The 14077-nt window shown below is 32.8% G+C and overlaps 1 protein-coding gene across 1 annotated transcript; it reads right to left on the reverse strand.

Annotated features, from left to right (window-relative positions):
• Positions 1–247: 247 nt before the first annotated feature.
• Positions 248–14019, reverse strand: LOC115890579. The gene is made up of 6 exons (XM_030910850.1): positions 13941–14019; positions 2245–2337; positions 2056–2194; positions 1857–1990; positions 544–696; positions 248–482 (listed from the first exon to the last, which is right to left on the reverse strand). The coding sequence occupies exons 1-6, from the start codon at positions 14002–14004 to the stop codon at positions 331–333; spliced, it is 735 nt and encodes a 244-aa protein (XP_030766710.1). The 5' UTR covers positions 14005–14019; the 3' UTR covers positions 248–330.
• Positions 14020–14077: the final 58 nt, after the last annotated feature.

Raw genomic sequence — 14077 nt, forward strand, 5'->3', positions numbered from 1 at the left:
TATTTCGCTCGAGCGATCAGTCGGTTATTGCCATCGCTTGAATCTCGAGTACTCGATTGTTGAAATTAATCGGTTTTTCCCATCACTAGTGATTATCAATACCGATAGAATTGAAGCTATGGGCAGAGGAGTGGTTATCAATTACAACATTTTTACTTTGGAAAGCAAAGATTTCATTTATTTGCAGTTTCAACTCTACAAAGAAAATATATTTTAAAGAAACTGAATACTTGATAATTGACAATTTGTAAATCATGTCTGCTTTTGATACCAGGCCCTTTTTAAGATGTACGTTTTAAATAAAACAAATATTTGCCAACAATAGATGAATTATTTGGGAAACAACTGATTAAATGAAAACGATTCCATGATACCATTGCCGGCATTTAAAAACACTCTACCTAATGCATTTTCGATAATGGGCATCAGTTGATCCAAGAAGGGTTGTAAGTTTCTATTAATAGCGTCATTGATAATAGTCACTGAAAATAAATAAAGAATATTTCTGTTTCATTCTAAACTTTAGAAACTCGTTATACTTACATAAAACCTTATCTTTGTCATTGAAAAGATTTTTCAAACGAACAGATCCGCCTCCAACTCGCGCCTTTAACTTTATTTCACGATGTCTCACATATATATCTCCATCTTTTTCATAAGGTTCGCCCTTTAATTTTGCTCTTGCGCCTATATCAGCTGAAAGTTTAAATTGTAAATTATAAAATATCTATATTTATTTTATGTCATAATTTTAATTATTCAGTTATTACATATTTTTTAACATAAAGTAAAAGAATGGAGTGGATAAGACAAACGACCGAGGTAATAGATCAGAGGTAATAGGACATCAATAAAATCCCTGTAGTGGCAATGGGCAGTACACAAAAATTTTACAAATTGTAGACAAAGGTAAAGTAAACAAACAAACAAATAAAAGAGAATACAATACATTATACAAATAATATAATAATATATTGAAAGCTGAAATTTGGTTTATAGATTAAGGAAAAAAATAGAAAATCTTGAAATGAAACTGTAATAATAGAACTATTAATTTTTAAATAGCTCTATTTAAGAAACCGGAAGGTTTAGGTATAGGAACATGATATATCGTTGAAAGGCAATTTTATTAGTCTTTTAATTTTTTGAATAATATTCATAGGGTTGAATTAAAAATATCAAAGATTTGAGTAACTTTATAACAAACGGAAATAAATAATATTTTTGCTCTCTCTCTGTGTAATATCCAATTGGTTTATTTAGACAGATTGAATATATCGACTTTCGTTAACTTATAACCCAAATTTCGAGTTTAAAAATGTTTAATTCTTATGATTTTGCCAATGCTTATTGACGATCATGTTTTTTGTCAATTTCACACATGTTTTATTTGTTTATCTTAAAAACTGTTTGAAATAGTATAGGTTAGTATAATAGAAAAATTATTATGAGATATGAAAGTAGTTTTCACAAATGTAATAATATACTGGGAGTTCCACTTAAAATAAGAAAGATGCTACCACGTTGTTGCCGAATCATTCAAAAAGTCGAATGATTCGGTAACACTGTAGTGCTGTAAATATTTTAGTAAAAATGAAGCCGGTGCCTGTATGTAGAAATCCAAATTTTCAAAAAACTCTATCACCAGTTCTCCATAAACGTCTACGTGCCATCGCCCTGAATCACCCTTAATTTTGAACCTAAATTTCAAATTTATTGAATCAACAAGTAGAGAAATGACTCCCTCTGCCACAATTTTTTTGACATCCGGTATTGTATTTTTTTTTCATTATATTGTATATAATTATTGTTAATTATTATTTTTAATGTGTATATATATTTAAAAATGAACTTACTTATATTGGCTTCCAAGTTTCCAGTTCCTTTTACAGGTACCAACAGAATCTTTCCATCTAGAGTATATTGAGCTTCAATCATCAGTTGTGGTATCTCAACATCAATAATTACCTCATGGTTGAGTAAATTTATACTAAACATGCAAATAAAAAAACAGTGTATCCGAATAGTATGCATTTAAACAAAAATCATTTTTACCTTAAATTACTAATAGTAAAATTGCTGCAACCATACGCACTTACATTATTAACAACAATTTTTAAAGTTTGAGTTTCGTCTGAAAAGAAATTTTCCATAATTAATGGTTCTAAACTAGGAATGTTGTACTCAGGAATTCCTAAAATGGTTACCTCTATTATTATGAACATTGTCATTAGATCAGCAAACCTTTTATTAAGTATGGCCTCAAATATTCTATAGATTTTATTACACATTCAGATAAATGTTGGTCGTCTCGTTTGCATACATGGAGAAAGGATGCTAAAGAAAAAAAAATATATTTATAAAATTATTCTAGTTATAAAGTTTATTCTAATTATTTTAATATTCTATTAAGATTAATTCTCAAATAGACAATTTTGACAGTGAGACACCCCTCAGCATTACCTGTCTAAACAGTTAGAACAGTTTACTCTAAAAGAGAGAGATATATATATCAAAATTTGATAAACGTCGACATTCACAAAGCCATTTTCGGATTTTCTTGCATTTCGAATTCAATGTAAATCTGATTGGTATGCAAACGACACATCTTCTATTTTAAAATAGCTGCAATATTCAATATTCGCATAGAGCTAGCCGCAAAGTCGTAAATAAGGTTTCTGTTGGTTTATCCAAAATTATATTTATAATGAAATAAAAAAAAATCTAAGAAATAATATTTTTAAATATGCTATGATTAGTGATGTAAAATTACCGGTAATTTATAAATCGGTAATATTACGTAATGTTATGGTAACATTGGTAATTTATAAAAACATCTTCTTAAATAGTATTATTATATTTCCCGCCTCTTCCTCTTAGATCACTATGTAGTTCACTCTCTCGCCGTAAGGTGGAGCCACGCATTTTAAAGCCAAACAAAAAATTGTGTCGATCCAGACCCTTTCCCGGAATATATCACGCCGGGCCGCCTTCAATTCATTATTCTTTCGCGTGTGAGTGGAACCACGTCGCGTCACCGTCTGTCATTTATAAAAAATCGGACGCGAGTGATAACCAGTGGATTCGAACACTAGTGTTACACTACAGATGACAAAGTGCCTTACAATGTTACTCATCAATTTATAACTTTTGGACTTATAAATTATGGACCTTCTGATTCGGAACGTGAGTACCTGAAAATATTTTCCTTTTTACACTCTGTAGACTATTACGCTTAACAATGTTGTAAGTGGAAACAATGGATAGTACTACTTAACGGGTTTGGTTGACACAAGTTCTAATTTTATACGATGCTAACGAGCTTTGATATTGGCATTTCATGAGCCTCTAATTTTATTCTATAACTTTTTGTGTTTTTTGCTAACTAGAACAGTAAAAGTTTTTGTCTATGTGATATGTCAATTATTGTTAAAATCCTAGTTGATTATGACTAAGAATATATAATAAGTATATCGTTATAGGCAATAGTTAATATAGTACAGAGTTGGTACATTACACCTGTTAGCACATTACATTTGTTAGCACAGTTAATATTGTTAACGCCAACGAGTTTTGGCCTGTGTTAACCCCAACGAGTTTTGGCATGTAGTAACGCCAACGTGTTTTAGCCTGTATCAACGCCAACGAGTTTTGGCCTGTGTTGGCCAACGTGTTTTGGAATGTGTTAACGCTAACGAGTTTTGGCATGTGTTAACGCCAACGAGTTTTGGCAAGTGTTAACGCCAACGAGTTTTGGCATGTAGTAACGCAAACGTGCTTTAGCCTGTGTCAACGCCAACTAGTTTTGGCCTATGTTAACGCCAACGAGTTTTGGCCTGTGATGTAGAATGTAGAATGTTTAGGAGGCGATTTAATCACCGCTACCTGATAGATATATTGTGTGTTTCCCTTTCTTGAGTTATAACGAGTTATAACTCATCATACAGTCTCAGGGCTTTAACAAAAGCCAGTATCTGAGACGGCTCCACAAAGGCCAGCTCTCCATCCTCGACATCAGACGTACTAAAGTTCATGGCACGAATGGTTGTTGTCTCGGCGCACTCAGTGATAAGGTGTTCTGGTGTGGCCTGTGTTAACACCAACAGGTTTTGGCATGGGTTTACGCTATCCAGAATTTTCAAAATTCTCGTCGTCTGTCAAAATTCTATTATCTAACTGAACAGACTTTATGTCAATATATTTTGAAGAGCACAAGTTATATATATATATATATTTTTTTTTCTTTCTGCAGGTTAGCATGTGTTAACGCCAACGAGTTTTGGCATGTGTTAACGCCAACAAGTTTTGAGATGTTGCATTTCAACCTATAATTTTATGTTTTAACCGTTTTTTTTTGTTTTGCTAACGAGTTTAGTAAAAATTTATGTGTTATATGTATATAAATGTTGTAAACTCCTTTCTCTCTCAAATTTGGTTTAAAATATTATAGGAGGGACTCGACGCCGAAATGCTCTCCTACCTGTGCAAAAACTATTCTCCTCCTAATAATCTGAGTCTCAAACAAGTGCTCCCAAACTTAATTTAGAAATTCTAGCAGTTCCCACTGAACACCACAAGAATTGAGATCAAAGACTAGCAACCGACAAAACCAAATGAGAGCCGCTTTAGTGGCAATAGAAAAATCTTTAACAGCATTTCGTAAAGAAGGGGGGGGGAGCACACACAAGGGATCTGATTGAATGGCTCAGCGATGTAATCCCAAAAGCAATCAGTTTGTTTCAAATATTTTTTGTTAACACCCAAGCCGAACGGATCATTTAGATTAATTTTAAATCTAAAAACCTTCAACAAGTTTATTAAAACAGAACATTTTAAATTAGAGGATCATAAAATGGTCAAAAAACTCTTAACTAAAAATATGTTTCTTGAATCTTTAGACCTCAAGGGTGCATACCACTTGATCCCTATACATCAACGGCATCGTAAATATCTGAGATTTGTGTTTCCTGGGCAACTTTATGAATACACTTGTTTTCCTTTCGGCCTTAATACAGCGCCTTATCTATTTACCAAACTGCTGAAACCCGTATTATATTACTTACGGGAACGAAGTTTTATCGGTGTTATATATTGATGACTTTCTATTAATGGGCCGTACTTATGAAGAATGTCTATTAAATATAACTGTTACAAAGCAAATTTTGCTAGATTTAGGATTTATAATTAATTCGGAGAAGAGCGTTTTTGTTCCATGTATTAATATTAAATACTTAGTTTTTTTTTAATACTGTTGATAGTTGAAAATAGTGTTAAACTTACCATTCGAGAGTTTGCGAAATTGATCGGGATTTTATTGCGGCTGGCCCAGATATCAAATATGATTGGCTTTATACCAAAAATAGCGAAAGAGGAAATTTAGCTCTAAAAAAGTCATATGGGTCTTATAAACATGGAATAAAATTACTTCTGATATTTTAACTGACCTTATGTGGTGGAAAGATCACCTTTCTAGCAAAAATACTTTTCATAGTTTTACCCGTAAACTAGAAATTTCAGTCATAGTTCCCTCACGGGTTGGGGCGTTTATTGTAATGGGGATAAGTGTCGGGGTTTTTTGGTCTAAAAAAGATAAAAGTAATCATAAATTATTTTTAGCGAGAGTTTTTAGCGACATTTTTTAGGCTAAAATGTTTTGCGAATAATCTTGTTAATTGTGAAATATTATTGCGGATAGACAATACTACGCTATGGCTATCTCATATATATACAGAATGGGTGGCATTCAGTTCCCACATTTTAACAGTCTTGCTAGGGAAATGTGGGAGTGGTGTGAACAGCGCAACTTAGTTATCTTTGCTTCTTATATAAAGTCACAAGAAAATTTTAGTGCTGATAAAGAATCTCGTTGCCTAGATACTGAAACTGGATTTACGATTGCAAATTATGATTCAAAAATATTTGCCGTAATTTCCGAACGCCGGAAGTTGACTTATTTGCTTCCAGAATTAATGCAAAGTGTAGCAGATTTGCTTCTTAGTTTAAAGATCCTAGGGCTGAAATTATTGAGCATTTATAGTATCATGGGCAAACTATACTTTTCATGCTTAAAATAATTACTGCCCTGCAAAAAATAATTGCAGATAAAGATGAGGGTATCGTAGTGGTTCCCTGGTGGCCAAGTCAACTCTGGTCCGTTATTTCAGTCTCTACTTATCAAAAAGTCATTAATTTTTGCTCCTAATGCTCAATTAGAACTATCCATTGATAGGACACCCCATGCTCTATATACCAACCTTTCCCTGGAAGCAGGTCTCTTATCCGGCAGGACATGATCGTTAGAAAGGTTCCAGAAGAGGCTATTGAGGTGTTAATATCATCTTTGACATTGAGTCATCGATAAAACAATATGGAAATGGGTTAAAATTATGGTGGTATTTTTGCAATCACAAAAAAAAAAAAAAAAAAAAAGCTAAACGGTAAACATTTATAGCGGTAAACACTGTACGCTTTTCTCTGGCATTGCTAATATCACCACAAGTCGGTGAAGATTATCAAATTAAAAGATTTTTAAGGGTGATTACCAAATTTTACCAAAACGACCACCTTTACCCAAGTACCATGTAACATGGAATCCGACATTAGTTTTAGATTATGTAGGGACTTGTTACCCTAATGAAAAAATTAGTTGAGAAATGTTGACACGTAAATTATCGAAGGTAATGGCCCTGATAACGGCACACAGAGTACAAACATTTTCATTAATAGAAGTTCGAAACATCCAAATATCGGAAAAAAAAAGATAGAAATAGAAATAGAAATAAAAGTTCCAGCCAGAATTAAGACAACAGCTCCCAATAAATACCAACTCTTATTAATTATTTAAATTAAAAATTTTTTTTTAATAATTAAAAAAAAAAAAAAAAAAAAAAAAAAGAACCAAAATATGTGCTGCGAAGTGCTACTTAAACAGAACCGCAACAAGGCAAACAGATAAACTGTCACGACTTTTCCTCACTTACAAAAAACCCCATAAAGAAGCAACCGCTCAGTCTATCAGTCGGTGGATTCGTTGGGTCTTAAATAAGAGTGGAATTGATACATCTGTTTTTACGGCGCATAGTACCAGACACGCCTCCATATTGGCAGCTATTAACAGGGGTGACATCGATACGATACGTAATATAGCAGGGTGGCACGAGTCATCTCAAGTGTTTGCAAAATTTTTTAACAGGCCTCTAATGACCCCTGATAATTTTGCGCAAGCAATAATTGTCATGCAATAAGCAATACAACCTTAGAATTCCTAGATATAGTATTTACAATCGCTAAATATAAATATATATTTTTAAATTTACTATTAAGGACAATTTGTTATTAAGTATAATCATTTAGTGTGTAAAAGTTGGCCTAGAAAAGTATAATCTAGGGAAGTTTTTTTCTTTAAAATTTATATATATATATATATTTTTTTTTGTTTGTTTGCAGAATAAATAAAGTTTTCTAGTGATAGGTTTTATTTATTCTTACTAAAACTGTTGCTCTACTTTGAACATCTACATAGTGATCTAAGAGGAAGAGGCGGGAAATATAATTATAAGATTAAACAAACTACCTTTGTGAAGTTTGATCATAATTATATGACCGCCTCTTCCGAATAGATCACTCCCTCCCTCCCGGAACCCGTGATCTATTCTATCGCAACAGTTCCGGCTTTGAAGTAATGAATTGAAGGCGGCCCGGCGTGATATATTCCGGGAAAGGGTCTGGATCGACACAATTTTTTGTTTGGCTTTAAAATGCGTGGCTCCACCTTACGGTGAGAGAGTGAACTACATAGTGATCTATTCGGAAGAGGCGGTCATATAATTATGATCAAACTTCACTTAGGTAAGTTTGTTTAATCTTATAATTTTTTTATTTCAAAACTGTAAAAACATTACAAAAAAACAGAAGAACATTTTTTAAGCTAGTTAGAGTCAGAGTGGTCCGAGGAGTGGCCTCTGTTATAGTACGTAATAGACTGATAATGGTAAATCATCCTTAATCTTGTCATATGGTTCTTCTTTATCTTGCGTTCATTGAGTCAAGTCTATTACTTCGAAATCGATATCTTCTTTCATACATATACATTCTGCCATTATACTCGCTGACGAGTATTTGACACGCATCAGGTCACGCAAGGCGTTTTCTTTCATGAGCTTTTCTGTGACTGAAAAGCCCGATACGTGATGTGATGATACACGGATACTACCGCACTCCGGACATTCAAAAATCTCATTGCTGTGTTGCCTCTTTACTTTTTGGTTGTCGCTGTTAACTGAGTTTACAATTCTTCTCCATTCCGTTCTATTGTGAGCTGCTTCTTCCCACTCATTCTGCTTGTTAATCCCCTTTAAGCTTTCGTGGAAAATATCCTTGTACATTTTGAGTTGTCCACCCGGCCTCCTCTTACCGTCTACAAAGCTCACCGTAAATCAGAGATTTTGGTATGCGGTTTTCATACTTTCTGCATATGTGACCAGCCCATCTTAAGCGGGACTTTGTAATGATGACTTCAATACTCTCGCAGTTAGCTTTTTCAAGGACCGATACGTTTGAGACATGATGGAACTATTTGATTCTTAAGAATTGTCTAAGATGTCTCTGTTGCAACTTGTTTAGTGCGTTCATGTGTCGGCGGTACGGCCGGCACCCAGGTTTCGCTTCCATATAACATGGTTAGAATTATTATTGCTCGGTACACTGCAAGTTTCGTTTTTGTGCTCAAGTCATGATTGTAGAAAACCCTGTCTTTTATTTTCCAGAAAGCTCTTGAGGCCCTGCTAATCCTGTGCTGAATTTCAAAGTCGATATTGGCCTTTTCCGAAATCAAACTGCCGAGGTAATTGAATTCCGCTACATATTCCAATAGTTCTTCTCCGATTTTTATAGCATTGTTGTGATTTTCCGGGGGGGTTCATATGATTCTAGTTTTATCGATGCTCAACTTAAGTCCCAAAGCTTCGCATGCCCATGCATATGTGTTCAACATTTCTTGCAATTGCTGTAACGTATTTGCAACTAGAGCACAGTCATCAGCGTATTGAAGTTCTGTGATGAATTTTGTACGTCTCTTTGCTTTGAGTCTGTTTATGTTGAACAGACCGCCGTCGTGTCTGTATCTAATCCATGTATCTGTATCTAACGCCGAAACCTCTCTCCTGCAGTTTGCTGTCCACTATAATAGAGAGTGCTGCCATGAATATATTGAATAGAAGAGGCGCTAACACTGCCTAGACAGCCTAAGACTGCCTAACGTATGCATATCTTCTTTCATTTCTTTCTTAGCGGCCTCTACCATTCTTGGATGTTTTTCTCCATTTAGTAAATTATATTTATAGGCAATATAAGTAAATTTCTGGCCCTTTCCACGGTAAGTTTGTTTCCTCTTGGCCGATGGAAAAATCCATAAGTAGTACTAAAGGTTCTTTAGGTTGCGGCTCTTTACGATGGTAAATTTAGATTGTCTATGGCCAGCATAGGTACGTATTTTAGAGCTTGACCAAATTCCTATCCACCAGACAGGTTCAGTCATAGTTTTTTTTGCTGAATGATTTTTTTAGCAAAAATATTACTTCTAATTTTGTATTGTACCAGTCAGTGCTTCCATAATGAGATCTAGTTATGAAAAGTACTTTGAATGACGCCTTAGATGAACTCCGTTGAATTGTACGTATATTTTCTTGTTTTCCGACCTCGCAACGGATGAATCTGATACTTTGCTACATAATATAGACCTTATTTCCAAAAAGCAGGTAAAACTTAAACGCTTACTTATTAGGCAAGAAGCATTCGTAACAATATTATCCACATTTTCAAATACACTTTCAGTAGAATCAGTTAGTTATACCAATAATATAGCATATAGCATGTAGGATTTTGTAGTATGTTCAACGTGTCAGTGAATATTTCGACAGACAACATCCAAAAAAAAAAAATTTAGGTAAGAATTAAAATATCAGACGCAAGACGCAACTGTCACTGTCAAGCATCCTCTTGTTGGACAGACTATATCAAAGTAAATCTGATATTAACAATTTTAAATATTATTTTGTCTTTCATACATAGAAATTATATTTTATAAATACGGTATTATATTAAATATTTTTATTTTATTTATAGTTTATTTTTATTATAATGATTTTCTTTTTTTTTTTGTTAATCTGTTATTTTCGTTAAATCTATTCAATTTAATCGTCTAGTATCCAGTAAAAATGTATCTAAGAACATATTATGATTTGGTCACAAATCTATTTTTTAGTAAATTTGAGACAAATAAACTATTAATTTACAAGAAATATAGCTTAATATTACTGGTGCCTATAACATAAGCACCAGTTAAGAGATCTACATCAAATTAGTATAGTATTATTCTGTGGTATTAATGCATCAAATGTTTATGCTTCTTTCAGTTATAATAATTATAACTGAAAGAATCATAAATATTTTTTCCGCATAATAATTATTACTATACGTACCTAGAGAAGAGAGAACTACTTAATAAAGAACCACAAAATATAAAGTCATATCTATTTTATGATTTGTTTGTTAATATTTTATGCAATTAAAAAACTGCAATACTTCGAAAAATTAAAGGCATTTCCATTTACTTATTTAGAATGACAATACAAAAAAATCAAAACAATGGCTGAAATTTTTGAGTTCCGGAAAGTCGATCAGAAAGCTAATTGTTTTGGTGAATTATAAAAAATAGTTAAATTATTACAACAATGGAGGCATGGATAAAGGCTAAATTGATTTAAACAACGTTGCATTTTTGAGAATCATCTTTAATTTATCATGGTGATGTTTTATAAACGTTTTTATAGATTTAAAATAAACATATATCCAATTTTATTCCATTTAATAATATTGATCGAACCACGCAGAGAGCGTACCCTGTACCCCAATATGTGGGAGCTTTTCCGCTATTATATGAGCCTGACAACATAGTCATTTTGAAAGGGGATAGTCTGCCTTCGCTTGGTTGGTAAATAGCCAGAATTACATCCTGTTGTCTGTTGTAACAGATGTAGTTATACAGAGTGGTGACAATTTCGATGCTCAACATTGGCATCTTGTATCTATTGCAACGTAAGTTGGTAATTTTATATTTTTGACCTTGGCCAATTAAATGCCGTTTTCAGAAAATTTCTAAGCCTTCTAGATTTCGCACAACAAGAGTCAAGTTTTTGTTTTCTTATGGCCGCCATTTTGAATTTTTATACTGGACGCATAAAAATTGTATAGTAGAGTTCAATACAGGTCAATACAAAACCTAAAATTTTATTGTGAAGAATGCCAGCCCAGACGTTCAAAGAATATCTTATTTGTGGTCTGGTTTCTTTAATTAAATGAGGATTTTCTTTTACATAATAATGTGATTTTTTTCTGTTAGATGTACCAGAATTTGTAAATAAAGATTCATCCGTCCACAATATTTTTCTAGATAAAGGGTCTTGAACGCTTTCCCGAAACCATTTGCAAAATTGTAACCGTCTCTCGTGATCACCAGCATGTAAAAAAATATAAATTTGGTACACATTTAAATTTAAAGTTCTGATATTTATGTTTTTTGATCATTTTCCCTACATAAAAGTCACTTATACAACACTATATAGCCACTTATTTTACGGCTAGAAGTTTCTGGATTTATTTCAATCTGAGCTGGCACATTAATATCATTAATCCTAATATTGCCTGTATAGATTATTTTTGCTCTATCTAATAGTATTAAAATTAAAAATGGCGGTCATAAGAAAACAAAAACTTGACTGTTGTTGTGCGAAATCTAGGCTTAGAAATTTTCTGAAAACGGCATTTAATTGGCCGGGATCAAAAATATAAAACTACCAACTTACGTTGCAATAGATACGATAGTTCTGAAGATATTGTCATTTAAAATAAACGAATTATTTTCATTTTTTTTACATAAATCCGAAACTAATCAAGATACCGAGGTGTTCTTCATAGGTGTTTGTCAAACATCTAATTACGCAACTTTTGTCCCATTTAATCGAATTCGTATCTCTCGAATATAGTTTCTGAGTTGCCAATGTTGAGCATCGAAATTGTCACCACCCTATACAGGGTGTCATTAAAATGGTGTAAAAAAATTCGGGGGGTTATAGTACTCCTAAAAATACTAAAAAAAGTTCCTATAAGTATAGGGCCGAAAATGCATATTAAGGGAGTTAGGGGCACTGAAAGGGTGAATTTAAAAAACGGTTGTTTTGAAATTGTATGCTTAAAAAACGAGATAAAACTTCGAAGAAAAGTCCTCTGCCATACATTTTGACCCTAAATCAAACGATGATACTGAAAAATTATTTGAAAAAGCGGAAAGGGTAGTTTTTGCAAGGGTAGGGGGTTGTTTCGTGAATAATTTTTTTGAAATTATTTTTTTTGCAACGTGGGTTCATTTTTTGAAAACTACATACTTTTTCCTACAAAAAAGGTACTCTTGTTGCACATCGCCCAGAGCGATGGTTTTCGAGAAAATTGAAAGCAAAAAGATTGCTCTAACTAGTTAATCAACACAAAACTTATGAAAGTTATGGCGGTTCAAAAGTAACCAAGTAGTTATTAAATAATTAATTGGAAAATAAAAATTTCATGATTTTTAAAACATCTTATTGCTTTAAAAACGAAATAAACTTTTTTGGTTTTAAAAAAATGGTTTACTCAGTGGCGATTAATAGTGAAGAGCAACTACGGCAACGCATTATTGACTGGTCCAATCAAATTCGGACAACACCAAGGATATTCCACAGGGTACCTATGCAGAACGTGAAGAAGAAGATTAGATGTCTACATTGAAATGGATGGTGGTCACTTTGAACATTTACTATGAATGAATTAAGGAATGCATTATTTTAATAAGGAATTTTGGTAATTGGATTATTTCGTTTTTTAAAGCAATAAAATGTTTTAAAAATTATGAAATTTTGATTTTTCAATTAATTATTTGATAACTACTTGGTTACTTTTGAACCAATAATTTTTCTTCAATAATTTTCTCGAAAACCATCGCTCTGGGCGATATGCAACAAGAGTATCTTTTTTATAGGAAAAAGTATGTAGTTCTCAAAAAATGGTAACCCACGTTACAAAAAAAAAATAACCTCAAAAATGTTATTCACGAAACAGCCCCCTTCCCTTGCAAAAACTACCCTTTCCGCTTTTCCAAATAATTTTTCAGTACCACCATTTGATTTAGGGTCAAAATTTATGGCAGAGGATTTTTTTTCGAAATTTTATCTCGTTTTTTAAGCCTACAATTTTAAGACAACCGTTTTTTATATTCACCCTTTCAGTGCCCCTAACTTCCTTAATATGTATTTTCTGCCCTATACTTATAGGAACTTTTTTTACTATTTTTAGGAGTACTATCACCCCCCAATTTTTTTACACCATTTCAATGACACCCTGTATATATCTCGACATTCTTGATACAGCGTCCATTCTTAGTTGCCCACCCAGTAATAAGAAGAAAGAAAGTGAAATTTTGAAAAGGGACTTGAGAGGAGATTGAGACTAGTTTCCATTTTAGTACTAAAACAGAAGATGCTGGAAAAGTAATGCTAACATTGAAGAATTGTTTTAGGATATAGGATTTTGCTAATTGGGATATTTTACCACAACTATTAAGTCACAAACTGTTAAGATGTGGAAATATCGTCAATAAAAGTAAGAAAGTGTTCACCACAACTAAAACAACATCTGAGAACTTTGGAAATTGTAAAATGAAGTCAGTGGCAAATAGAATAAAAGAAAACAGAATTGTTAAGAAATGTGCACAAAGAAATATGTATTAAAGCTTTTTGAAACTGTCCATCTGCGGTAGGTTTTGATGGTTGTATGGAGTTTTATGCTTATAAATATTTATATAAACTACTGAAAGTTTCACCTAGATAAAAAGTAGAAATAATAGTACTTACGTAGTGTATTTTCAGAACAAACAAAGTAGAAACCAACAAGTGTTACTAAAAGTGACAGTAACATCTTCAATATTTCACAATAAAATATGGGGCATCTATCGGAGAATCTTTTATATAGCTCAACGTAATTAACGTGA

The sequence above is a fragment of the Sitophilus oryzae genome, unplaced genomic scaffold (assembly GCF_002938485.1).
Source record: "Sitophilus oryzae breed Bouriz unplaced genomic scaffold, Soryzae_2.0 scaffold_882_pilon_pilon, whole genome shotgun sequence".
Classification (NCBI taxonomy): Eukaryota; Metazoa; Arthropoda; class Insecta; order Coleoptera; family Curculionidae; genus Sitophilus; species Sitophilus oryzae.

Excerpts from the sequence above, each read along its gene's own strand:
- LOC115890579 (XM_030910850.1), bottom strand. The coding sequence starts at position 14,004 with ATGTTACTGTCACTTTTAGTAACACTTGTTGGTTTCTACTTTGTTTGT. Across the intron at positions 2,338-13,940 it reads TTGTTCTGAAAATACACTAC|CATCCTTTCTCCATGTATGC; the intron begins GTAAGTACTATT and ends TTTTTTCTTTAG. Across the intron at positions 483-543 it reads TGACAAAGATAAGGTTTTAT|TGACTATTATCAATGACGCT; the intron begins GTAAGTATAACG and ends ATTTATTTTCAG.